The sequence below is a fragment of the Neolamprologus brichardi genome, chromosome 20 (genome assembly GCF_056152115.1).
Source record: "Neolamprologus brichardi isolate AB-2024 chromosome 20, ASM5615211v1, whole genome shotgun sequence".
NCBI lineage: Eukaryota > Metazoa > Chordata > Actinopteri > Cichliformes > Cichlidae > Neolamprologus > Neolamprologus brichardi.
Window position 1 is genome coordinate 23244174 of NC_142123.1, and position 12661 is coordinate 23256834.

The 12661-nt window shown below is 39.6% G+C and overlaps 1 protein-coding gene across 3 annotated transcripts in view; it reads left to right on the top strand.

Moving 5' to 3' along the window:
- Window positions 1-12661, top strand: part of LOC102777856 (IQ motif and SEC7 domain-containing protein 1-like) — a 92401-nt gene that overhangs the window by 12445 nt on the left and 67295 nt on the right. For all 3 annotated transcript variants that reach the window (XM_035910127.2, XM_087834232.1, XM_006796455.3), the window contains one exon: window positions 5867-5896. In XM_035910127.2, the coding sequence (XP_035766020.1) occupies window positions 5867-5896 (30 nt within the window). The remainder of the gene's footprint in view (window positions 1-5866; window positions 5897-12661) is intronic.

The window sequence follows — 12661 nt, forward strand, 5'->3', positions numbered from 1 at the left end:
GTACAGTAAGAGAATAGCAGTACAAATATGTGGTACAGCACTGTTTGCATGCAGTATTAAATATGGTCTCCAGTGTAGTAGTCTTATTTGCAATGTCATCAATCAAATGCCTTAAAAAAATAAATAATAATAACTACAGTAGCTTCTGATATTTTCTAAATAAGTGGAAGGAAATGGATGCACATGTTTTTCTTTATTGCCCAGTACTATTTTTTATTTTATTTTTGCCACATTAAAAGTGATGAAGTGCTAGAAGCTATTTCTTCAAGGCCTAACCCTACTGAATATTTTACAGTGAAAAACAAATAATGGGTTTCTAATTACATTGGGACAGGCCTTTCCTGAAAGAGGTGAGGAAAGTAAAACAGCTTTAGGAAAATGTGCCCAAGCTTTAATAATACATGGTAACGTATCTGAAAGTAAAGAAAATGTTTTACCTACAATAAGCCATACACAGTGTAAAAACAGGAATTTGTTGGAAGCAAGGTGTGTTTGTCTGTGTGTTGCACAGTAGATGGTGTTCCAGTTTATTTGATGCTAAGCAGGGAGATATGATTAAATGAGCAGGCTAATGCATTTCTGCAGCCGTGTCCAGTTGCACTTACTCTTGCAGAAACGCAGATTGATAAACTCTGAGTCAGCGTTCTTTGCACTCGCTCTGGCCTCCCTGATCATTTCCTCTCTCACAACAGGAAACAGACTGTCCTCACAGCAACAGACTCTGTATCTGATCCAAAGGAGAAAGAAAAAGGGCTTAAATATGTACCGTACACATACAGTGAGGTAAAGGGCAAGTGGAAGCCACTGAGATGGCAGTAAATGTAATACTGGTTGTGGGGTGGAAATCTTAATTCTACCACTTGAGATTTCACTTCTCTGCAGGCCGCTATTGGAGAAACCACCCTCACAGCTTGAGGAGGCCTTCCTGTGGAATGATACTTCCAATGGGATTTGGCATTTCATGCATTATTTAAAAGGCTTTGGGAATGCACCTGAAAGTGCCTGGTGTTTCAGCGCAATGCAGAAGAAAAACAGCTCAACTTGGATTCTTGCTTTCATTCATGTATTTGTCATCATTAAGATGATAGTTTCCACTTAGATAAGGCAATAAAAAGTGGATTTCATTTTTATTTCCATTACCACCCAAATTAGCTTTGAGAACCTGAGTGAATTAATAATCCATTAATATTCTTTTCGCATATAACCCTACATTCTGAAGGCGCTTTTTCTCAACTCGCTGTTTTCCGTAGCCATTTCGGAAATCTAATTTAGCTCAAATCTAGTTGGTACAATTTCTGATTGAGTTCTAATGACTCAGTCAAAGAGGCAGATCCTGCAAATCGCAGTAAAGCAGACATTAGAGTTTTTACAGTTCATTGTACATTGCTGAAAATATCAGCAGCAGCATGTCTTCAGTTTGATTCCTAGCCAGCAGGATGTGTACTTCATGCTTTCTTTCTCACCTTCTTTCTGCCTGTCTCTGCTGTGACTAATTAAGGCAAAAGAATGTCTTTAAATTGATGCACCTGTCACTTACAGCCTTAAAATGGCTTTAATTGGTGCTTCTATCATGTCACTGTAACCGTTACAGAACTTTATGATGAGTTTCTGCTTACTGTTTAGGTAACTTGATCATTTTGACTCGTTCTAACAGCTCGTATGTGTTTTTTCAGCTGTCTCAGGCAATTCTAAAACCCACTGAGCACTGACTGCTGGGGATGGTGAGCATCGGTTAAAGAGGGAAATATTTCCTTAAGGGATTAATAGAGATGCATGCACTGGATTTTTTTAGACATGAAATTCACCAAGTGATCAGAAACATGACTCTGTGAATGCTAATTTTAGTTGCTCTGTAACAGCTGGATTTGTAAATGAGCAGCTGCTTCTTGTCAGTTTCCCATATTAAATTAAGAATTGTATGAGCACTTGCATTTGCAGCCTTTTTGCCAGTGCCCTTCCATAGCCAACAAGTTAGTGACTCAGGGGCAGAAAGTCAGGCTCCATATGAATACAAATGACTGATGATACATGGAGCTGTATAAGATGCAGCAGACTGTCCATTTGTCTTCTGTACAAGGGTGACAGTTTTGCAGGACAGACCATAAAAATGAATGCCTCACCACACAAGTCAGGATTTCTGCAAATGCAGTAACAGTAATAGTAGTAGTACTAGTAGTACTAGTAATATGAGTGGTAGTTGTAGAAGTCCTATTCAATCTGTAGGCTGGAGGAGCTGTCCAGGGTACTGACCACTTCTGTGCGCCTCTGAGGATGGTTGGTTAGAAAGTGGGAAGTTGTTTAAAAGATGGAAATATCATTTAGTCAAAGATTTGTGAAGCATGGTTTTTGTCTGATCATTTTTTTCACTGATGCATTGTATACACAGCAATCAATTTCTCCAGTAATTGTATCTGGACTGGAGGATGTGTGTCAATGAATCTCATCCCACCACTGCATTATATTGACTCCGCTGTATTCTTACCTCAGCCTATTTCCACAGTCCAAATGGGATTTGCGTTAATGAAAATGCAGACAGTATCAGGTTTCTTCTGTGCTTTATGGAAATAATTAAGATTTTTGGATGCCGTTGCTGAAAAATTGCTGACCGTCTTAAGGAGATGTTTAGGTGAGATATAAATATTTGAAATGAGAGGAATGGTACATGGCCAACACCCAGGCAAGCAAACAAGTAAAATGACTTGGAATGATGAGGAGGACAACAATCACCAATGAAGAACTATGCAGAGAATCATCAACAATAAGGCTGAACAGCACAACCCTTCCAAGAAGAGCCTTTGTATGTACAGTACCAGTAACTATACCGTTTATTCCCAAATTAATCCCTCATTGTTTTTGCCATGTGAAAAATGAAAAGTGGCGACAAAGTAGCTCATAAATCTGTCCTTATTCAGCCATACCATTGGTTTATTGCCCCTTAATGCTTTGGTTCAAGTGGTTTAAGTGATTGGAAGTGTCTTTCTTCTGGCTACTTGGAGTAGTGGCCCAGTTTACTTTAACCTCCTTTCCTAATATCTTCCTCCCATTCATGGCTACATTTTATTTCTGTAGTGTGAATAGCACTGTACTTGCTTTTAAAATGCTATTTACTAAAGGCAATTTCTAAAAGAACCTATGAAATGGCGGGGTCAAAGGTTCACAGGTATGACCGACCAACCTTGCAGCTAGAACTGCAATCAAGCATTTGGAACAACTGTCAATAAGTCTTTCACATCACTGTGGAAGGATATCGGCCCACACTCTTCTTTGTATGGTTGTTTATGGTCCATTAGTCCATCGACTTTGAGTAGACCAATCCAAAACCTTTTTTCTTTTTCTTCATGGTCACTCAGATGTGAACTTGCTGGTGTGTTTGGGACATTGTCATAACACAAGTAAGCCTGAGCTTTTGGACATGACATGCTCGTTGGAGATTCTCCTTCAAGATTTTCTGCTAGAGAGGAAAATACATGGTTCCAGGAGACCATCACCACCATGTTCCATTTTTGGTATGATGTTCATTTTATGCTGTTAGTTTTACATCAGAGGAAACCTTCCAAGTCATCATGAAGATGTTTTTTTGTTTTTTTTTTTGGCAAATCTGAGACAAGACTTTGTGGGTTTTGTTTGTTTGTTTTTTCTGCCAGATATGTCATTCTGGTCCTGTCTCTTTCTTGTTGTTGAATCATGAACATGGAACTTAACTTAGGCAAGTGAGGGCTCCAGTTCTATTGTGGCCGCATGGATGAGTTGTTCATGTGCTCTTGTAGAGATTTTGGTAGGCCAGCCACTCATGGGAAGGCTCTCATGAGAGAGCCACTATGCTTTCACTATAGTGTCTGTGAAGGTTCTCAGTCATCCAGGTCATCGTAGTCAAAGGAGCTTGCAAAGAAAAGCGTCTGGACTTCTTTAAGTTGCTAGAAGACGTTTCACCTCTCATCTGAGAAGCTTCTTCAGTTCTAAGGTCAAATGGCGGAGAGTCCCAGATTTAAACCCAGTGGGAGTATCCCCCCAAAGAGGGACAAAAGGACCCCCTGATGATCCTCTAATCACATGAGCCAAGGTGTGAAAATGGGTGTGGGTCCCAATCAGCCAGAGTTTCGGGTGAGCTCATTGTAAAACCTGACCCCACCTTATCATGCGATTTCCTGAGGTCAGATGGCCCAGGATGTGAGTGGGCGTTACGGCGTCTGGGGAGGGAACTCAAAACTGGATTATAGATGGCAGACAGTTGGTGTCGTAAACCCCCGCCTCTGTTCAAAGATGGTCGCTCACAGTGGACATAGATGGCTTCTTTCACTCCTCTTTCAAACCATCTGTCCTCTCTGTCCAAAATGTGAACATTGACATCTTCGAAAGAATGTCCTTTATCCTTTAGATGCAGATGGACAGCTGAGTCTTGTCCTGTGGAGGTGGCTCTTCTATGTTGTGCCATGCGCTTGTGAAGTGGCTGTTTGGTCTCTCCAATGTAGAAGTCTGGGCATTCCTCGCTGCACTGTACAGCATACACCACAATGTTAAGACTGTGTTTTGGAGTTTTGTCTTTCAGGTGAACCAGTTTTTGTCTGCGTGTGTTGCTGGGTCTGAAATGCACCGGGATGTCATGCTTGAAGAAAACCCTCCTGAGTTTTTCTGATACACCGGCTACATAGGGGATGATAATGTTGCGTCTGTCTTTCTTTTCCTCCCTCGCTGGTGTCTGATCTATGGTGGTTTGAAAGAGGAGTGAAAGAAGCCATCTATGTCCACTGTGAGCAACCATCTTTGAACAGAGGCGGGGGTTTACGACACCAACTGTCTGCCATCTATAATCCAGTTTTGAGTTCCCTCCCCAGACGCCTTTTGCCTTTTTGCCATTTCGCCTTAGAACTGAAAAAGCTTCTCGGATGCGAGGTGAAACGTCTTCTAGCAACTTAAAGAAGTCCAGACGCTTTTCTTTGCAAGCTCCTTTGACTTTCACTATAGTATGTTGACAGTCCCGGACTGGCCTGTTTTCCTGTTATCAGAGCTATGCTGTTAATTGGATTATTTATTTGTGTATTTCACAGCACTGTGGCTGTTACAACCAGAATAGTTGTAGTTTCACATTTCTTGTCTACGAGTCGTCTATTTTATTACGCAAGCCATCATGAAAGTTTTTTTTGCCTATCTAAGGGCTAAGTGCTCTGCTATGAGCTACCCTAAAATTGTGTATTGAAAAAAAAAAAAAGGCCAACCTTTTATTAAGAAAGCACATACCTTTGCAGCTTTATACCAGGACCCATAGGGAGGAAAAAAGCAGCTAAAAAGAATTTGGCTCTGTGTCACTTTATTAACTTTTGTGATTTTCCTGCTGTGATGTGTCTGCCAGTCTGTCTGTGATGGTTTTGGTCTATCTTGTTTCCCCATATACCTCAAGAAGGCAAAATGATAGAAATTTTACTCAGTCCAGTACAGAGCGAGCAGCCACTATATGGCCTCAAAAACAACTGCAGAATTTAATCAACACCAAAGTACAAAAAGGTTGGGGTTTTTTTGTGTTTTTTTTTTTTCTTTTGTCTTCAAGGACAAGATACTGGATTCAGTAGATGCATTTTTGACACACTCAGTGGAATATTTTGTAAATGTCACACCAAAGTTGTATCTAGAATATAAATTGTGTCCACTTCTCAGGAGACCAGATTGATCTGTTTAAAAGTGTAGCACCTGTCAGTGTCAGATAGCTGCACTTTACTGCAATAATGCAGCTGCTGAATCAAAGCCTGGTGGTTAGTGAGCCGTTTTATGTAACTTCAGTAGGACAGCAAAAGACAAGTGAAGCACTGCAGCATCCCTGTTTCTACCTGCTTAACAAAAACCATTAAAACCGTGTGTCTCATTTGTTTTTCAGATCTGAATGTGACGCCTCCAGAATGGTCAGGTATGTCCACCTGCTTTTAAAAATCTGTTATTATTGTTTTTATGTGTTTAAGTTGATGCATCTGCCGGATACTTATCTAATTTAAAGGAAAGCTTGTGCCTTTTGGGGAAATTGTCTTATTGCTCCAGAAAATACTTTGGTGAAGACACTGTCCTACATAAGTCTTTCAGTTTGAGTGAGGAAAATGAATAACCAAGGATCATGAGGCTAGCCAGGGTAAGTGAGGAACTGAGGTAGGGCTGTTATTGGTGTTTCTTGATATTGCAGTGTGGAGGAAGTAATGAGATTTTTATGCCCAGTCCAAGGTCACACTCTTCTGTTGATAGTTGCTGGCTGTGTGAACTTTGATAGCTGGAGATTTATAGGTTTGTTTCTCCTGACAGAGTTAAGTTGTGGGTTGATTTAAAACTGTAATGTGAGTCCATCATTTGCTGTGAACAAAGCTGAGGGAATATGGCTTGCATGCAGAGAGTAGATGGGCTTCTCTTGCTGGTAAACACACTCCTTATCTGCAGTTTCTCTCTTTAGGGATGTCTCGCTATGGGATCCAAACAGTCTCTCCCCCTGCCTCTGTAGTGCGGTGTATCAAGAACCTAACAGTGTCTAAAAAAGTTGAAAAATTGTGACCGAGCCTTTCCCGTGTTTTTGATACCATTTTTCCAGGCTGTGTCTGTTCTTTCCTTATACTCTCTGCTGTCTGCACTCCCAGGCTGCTTCTCTTCTGCTCTAAATGTCCCATTACAAATCTGAAGCAAATTCGGAGGGCCACAGCCTGAAGATGTGTGCCAGTCTTTGTCTTTGTACAGTCCCAGGATATGTGTACTTCAGTATGTGCTTGCAAAGCAGAGACGTGTGTGTATATGAGGTTTGTTTCACACTCGGTGTTTAAATCATCCCAGAAAATGGGTTATATGAAACTTTTATGTGTTCTGTATGAATTTGGATAAATCAAAGTGTTTAATGTTAATTTTCTATTTTGGACTTTTTTTTTTTAAACTATTACCAAATATTAATTTTACTTAAAACATCTGAATTGAGTTTTTAGCTGCAAGACTTTCTTTGGACATTATCAGGGTTATTGTCTTCTTCCTGTGTCTGAAACAGATGTGAACAGATTTTTTTGGTTATCATAATTCGATTTTTTTTCATATACCTCAGCCCTGTAAAAGCAAAGCAGTAGAAATGGAGGACAAGGCTTGAGAGCCAAATAATCCCATCTCACCAAACTGGTGTTTTGATGTAGTTGGAAAAGTCTCAAATGGCAGCAGCCTTCTGCTTGCAATTCTTGCTTGTGAATTTGGCCACAAGTCCCAGAATCTTCCGTTCATTAAGCGTCCCAAGACTGTTAATATGCTTATGTGTAAAATGTGGTTCGAAATTAAAGCATTAAGCATCTCTGCCAGCACAGTTTGGATCTTGCAGCTTTGCTGGAAGCTGCACACAAACTTGATACTGACTTATAATAAGTGAGACTGAATTCTTGCTGCTGCTCACTTTTTAGCAATAAAATTGATGGTAGTCTGTGTACAAATCAGTGAAAAGCTTCGTGACCTCTCACCCCACATTGCAGGACTAAATCTACACTACATTTTAGAAATGGATTGGTATGTGTGGTGAGAGAATAATAAAATACCTTTTAAGCCTATGAATAAATCCATCAGCAAACAGTTTAAGATTCAAGCATTGATTTAATTAAATGAATAATTAGAGCAAAGTGCTGAAATGCTTTTAGGGAAGCTTGATATGTATAAAATAGTCCAATTGGTTAAAGAGGGTAACTAAATCTAAAAAGAACAATTTACCAATACAAAAATGAAGAAACTTATATTTGATTTTAAAATGAATATACACACAATCATATAACACAAAAAGCCTTTTTAGCTGTGTTTCTATGTCTGCAGACTCCTCCCACATGATCAGGAATTGAGCAAGCAAATGTGACACAAAATTATACCTTAGGCACCTGATGGTTCTTATCTATATCACGTAGTATGTCATCATGCTGCCTAGCAACCACTTAGCAGTACACTAAAAATACCTCTATTTAGCATGTACGCTTCCTCTATAGGACCTTATGAAAGCATCATATCATTTTTACCCCTCAGCCATAAAAGGCTGATGTGGTATTATAATCACCCTGCGGGGCAGGCAGGCGGTGTACTCAAGTTTTCGAGTACAGCGATTTTATATTTTATGCCATAGGTGCATCTACTAAAAATCTCAGATGAGTTTAATCTCAGTGGCCTCAACCTTAAGCTCAAGCTCAAGGTCAGAGGTCAAGTTTTCTGACAATCTTGTGAACACAATAAATTGAGAATTATGTTTCCTGAGATTTTCAAATTGACACCATAGGTGCATCTACTAAAAATTTCAGAGGAGTTTGAAACAACTGAGTCTCGCTGTTTGAATATTGACCTCAAGGTCAAAGGTCAGCTTTTCTGAAAATCACCTGGGATTTTCAAATTTATACTGTATGTACTTCGAGGCTGAGGGGTAACACCAGTGGTTGCATGTATTTTTATGTCAAGAAAATAACATCTAATCTATATCCACAAAACTTAAGTCTTTAATTATATATTATGATGCCATCAGGTTGCCTGGAAATCACCTAGCAATGGCCAAATAAGACTTACTTTTTGCCTTTATACACCTACAACACATGAACTCATCCCATCATTTTAATTCATGGCAGTATCATCTCATTTATATCAACAAAAGTGGAATTATGTTACAATATCGTCACATTGCCTAGCAACCACATTCCAACGGGATAATATGGCCCATTTTATTTTTTTCTGTTCATGCTCTTACGGTGCTTTTATGAGGTTTTGTATCATTTTAAATTCAGTACAATAACTAATTTATATCCACAAAATCTCAGTTAAGCATAATGTGTTATGACGCCACCAGGTAGCTTGGCAGCCACCTAGCAACATGCTAACAAGACCTTGTCTTAGCATTTATGCACAAAACACCATTTGTGTTAGGTTAAACAAGTGTGCTAGTATTTTAAAAAAAAAAGAAAAAAAAAAAGAAAAGAAAAGTAAAATTTATTGGTTTGAGTGTAATTCGTTATCTCTTTGACTTTTGATTAATTATTTTGAGTTTTGGAAATACAAATTAGGTACTCAGTTAGATGCTTTATTTCACAATTTATATATTCAAACTGTCCACAATCTAAAATACTGTGTAGGTCAGATGTATTTACAAATTCAAGTAAAGGCAATCAATGTGATCATAGCAGTGGTGCAATTGAGATATAAAATGAGAAATTCTAAATATAAGATCTACAGAACGGATTTTAAAATGATGATTTTTAACATTAAACATAAAAAATTTTAAATGACATTTGAAACAATAAAATCTTTGTATATAAAATGTATAAATAAAGTCTTTTTTAAGCCTATTTGTGATTCCATACTAAGTTTCACTATGCACATCTTCTGTGTCTTATAAAAAAACTTTTTTCATGCTACTGCTTCTAATGTTGTTCCCATGATTTGGATATACTATCTCAGTGCAAATATTCTTAGCAACCAACCAGCAGCCAGATTCAAATTGCTGTGACAGCTACCATAAATTTCTCCGTCACTCACTCGATTCATCTTGGCCCTGAGTTTCCTTTTGTATCGCAGCTTAAAGCTGTTTACTGTAAAATCGCTACAACTGCCAAAACAGCACTCTGCTGACAACACACAGCAGACTTACAGTCACTTACATCTCCCACCCTGTTAATATGCCACACCATGACACAAGTGAGTCGGGTTGTTTAAAATTTTGTGTGTTACATGGCTTGGTAGGTTTCATTATCATTAATAATGGAAAAGCCACCGAACTTGGCTCAGTCGCTATAAATAAATAAGCCATGCTCCCGGAAGATTGCTTTGCACTGGTTTGATAGAAGTTTGAGTGAGCGTGTGGGGAGAGATTGGCCCAGTCGGCGATGGGGATTATTCTTATACACACTCCATGGCTAATGAGAGAGGAGTAGCAACATGGCGGTGTTTAATTGGTCTGCTGTTGTGTAATCAGAATGGATGGTTTCATTCAGATGTGATTACACCCGGGCTCAGATAGGAAGGCAGGCGCTCATCAGCCTCAGTGACCTGCTTTTATTGGATTGTTCTTCAGTGAATGTTTAATGATAAGGTGTTCTCCCACTCCACATTTTGTACAGCACTCATTCATAAGCCCGACGAGCAGAACCTAGAGCTGAGGAGTAGTCAGGCACTTAATCACGCCAACTGCAATGGGAATGCAGGATGAAAATGCTCTTGTCTTATTTATACCTGTTTACTTGGGCTCGGTGAGATTGTGTTTTGTGATGGATGGCAGTTGTTATAGTTGTCTGGGAGTGTCTGAGAACAAAGAGCAAGTTCAAATATTATATTGTTTCATATGCTGTATCCATGACCGTGGCCCTTTTGAGCACTCCACATTCTGTCTTTTTTTCGTATTGAACATGTTTGGCTTCACACACACGAAGGCCAGCTCGTCAGCAAGCTGCAGTAATAGTGGGTGACTGGAGGTATTCTGGAAAGCCTTAGCGAGGGCTGCAGCTTTGATTTCCCCGTAGTCCTCCGCAGAGAGTTGGGGAAACAGAGAGGAGGGGATTATACAGCTCAGTCATTATTGTAGGAATGACAATGAAGAGAATAAAGCTTTGCTGGGCTTTTGTTTGGGGGGTGTCAGAACCTCTTTTTAGAGTGCATCTCAAAATAATGCCATAGGCAAAGCCCTTCCAATTAACTCAAATATTAAGTCAGAGTAATTTGTTATTGTAACAGGATTGTGGAAAGATTGATGACGTTCAGTGATATACTATAAGAATTAACATACAACATTAAAGACTGCACTCTTGCAACTTCTATTGCTCATGAGGCGTTTCCTAAAATAGGCTTGGAACTGCAGATTTCTCTCTGAAGAGAGGGCATCTCTCTAAAACCGCACAATGCGTGGGGTGAACTGTACTTAATTCACTCACAAATCTATCCTACAAAGAGCCGGGCTGTCCTCCAGTGCACTGTCAGGCAGCTGTACTGATACTTGTCTACAAGCACGAGAAGTGACAGGCCTGTGTCGCAGAACTGCTCCAGCGCAGTCTCGAACCCTTGGCCGGTGTACTCCTCAGGGATCACGCAAACCTATCTCGTGTTGCCAACTTCGGTGGGTAGGACACAGAGCCTGCTGTTTGCACGAGTCCTTCTCGATTAAGAAAACTGCATTTCAGATCTTAACAAGGAATTGCCCTGAAACAATCCCCTACAGACACGGGAGTGTGCAGTGTGTGGTGACAGAATCCAAAGATGCAAATTAAAGTCACATGACGTGTCACTCTCATGGGAAAGACCTGACATTTATTTATGGTCTGAAGCAAACTCTGAGCCTTGACTCTGTGGGACTTTCTGAAAAACTAATGGAGGACGGGAAGAAAAATTCTGACTAATCCAAGGTTCATAACTCTCAACTGAGCCAGAGCAGAGACATTAGCATTTTTGAAATTAATAATTCATTGTGCCGAAACAGCAGCAAATGGCAGCAGCCATGACACAATTAGCCACTGCTATGTCTCAGGGCCTCGGTGCAAATTTTTTTAAATCTCGACGCTGTGTAGAAGCTGAGTTAAACAATGAACAATAATAGCGTTTTTCTTCTGAAGTAAGATGCGGCTGTATGTTTTCGATGACGACTTCATTCTCTGGCAGAGATGGGTGGGTTGACTATAACCCACAGCTTGAGAAATGTGCTTTGCCCATGATAGACATGCAATCCAAAGAGGGGCTGGCTCAGTGAAAACCTTAACAGATGAGAGAGAAATATCTCTGTGGAAGTGATCTCCTGTGGAAGAAGATGAGAAATGCCTGAACAATCAGTAGTAGAGGAAGAAACTATTTTAACTTTACAGGCAAAGCACAAGCTGTGAAGTTGCATATAATCAACAAAGGAGCTTAACTTATGTGAACGCCCAATTATGTAAATAGGATAACTTGAGAATGAGGCGACATAGGAGTTTCAAATTGGTACCGTTGGTGTATTTACTAAAGATCTCAGTGATCTCGACTTCAAGGTCAAGGTCAAGGTCAGAGGTCAAGTTTTCTGAAAATCTTGTGAATGCGATGCGATAACTTGAGAACATACTATTTTGAAATTGATACCATAGGTTTATTTTAGGAGGATGAAGGATTGCATTTATTTTCTTTGACGCAGTCAGATTGAGGTCTGTTTTTTTCACCCCAAGTTTTCACACGCATTACATTTTACTGTTACCTACTGACATTTTACCCATATTTGTTTCAGAAAAATGTAATTATCTGGCAGTACAGACACCATTTTGTTATGTTATCAGTGTACAGCACTTACTTTGCACCGCTGTTCACAAAATCAAATGAGAAACAGGTTTGGAGTAATAAAAAAAGAGCATGAAGTTATGCATACCTGGATGTATTTCTTGTACATGAAGAGTTCAAACATTTATATATCTTATTGAGGACATCTAATTGACATAATGCTTTCCCTAGCCTCATACCTTAACCCTAACCATCAAAAATGAATGCCTAAACCTAAGCATAATCTAATTGTAACCCTGATACTAAGATGACATTTTGAGCCTCTAAAATGTCTTCAAACTAGTGGGGACGGGGATTTTGTCGCCATAAGTGACTGTCGGTCCCCACAAGTATAGTGCCATGCCAAATTTCTGTCCTCACAAAGAGTCTAAACATGGGCGTGTACACGCACGCACGCACACAAACAAAAATAGACTCA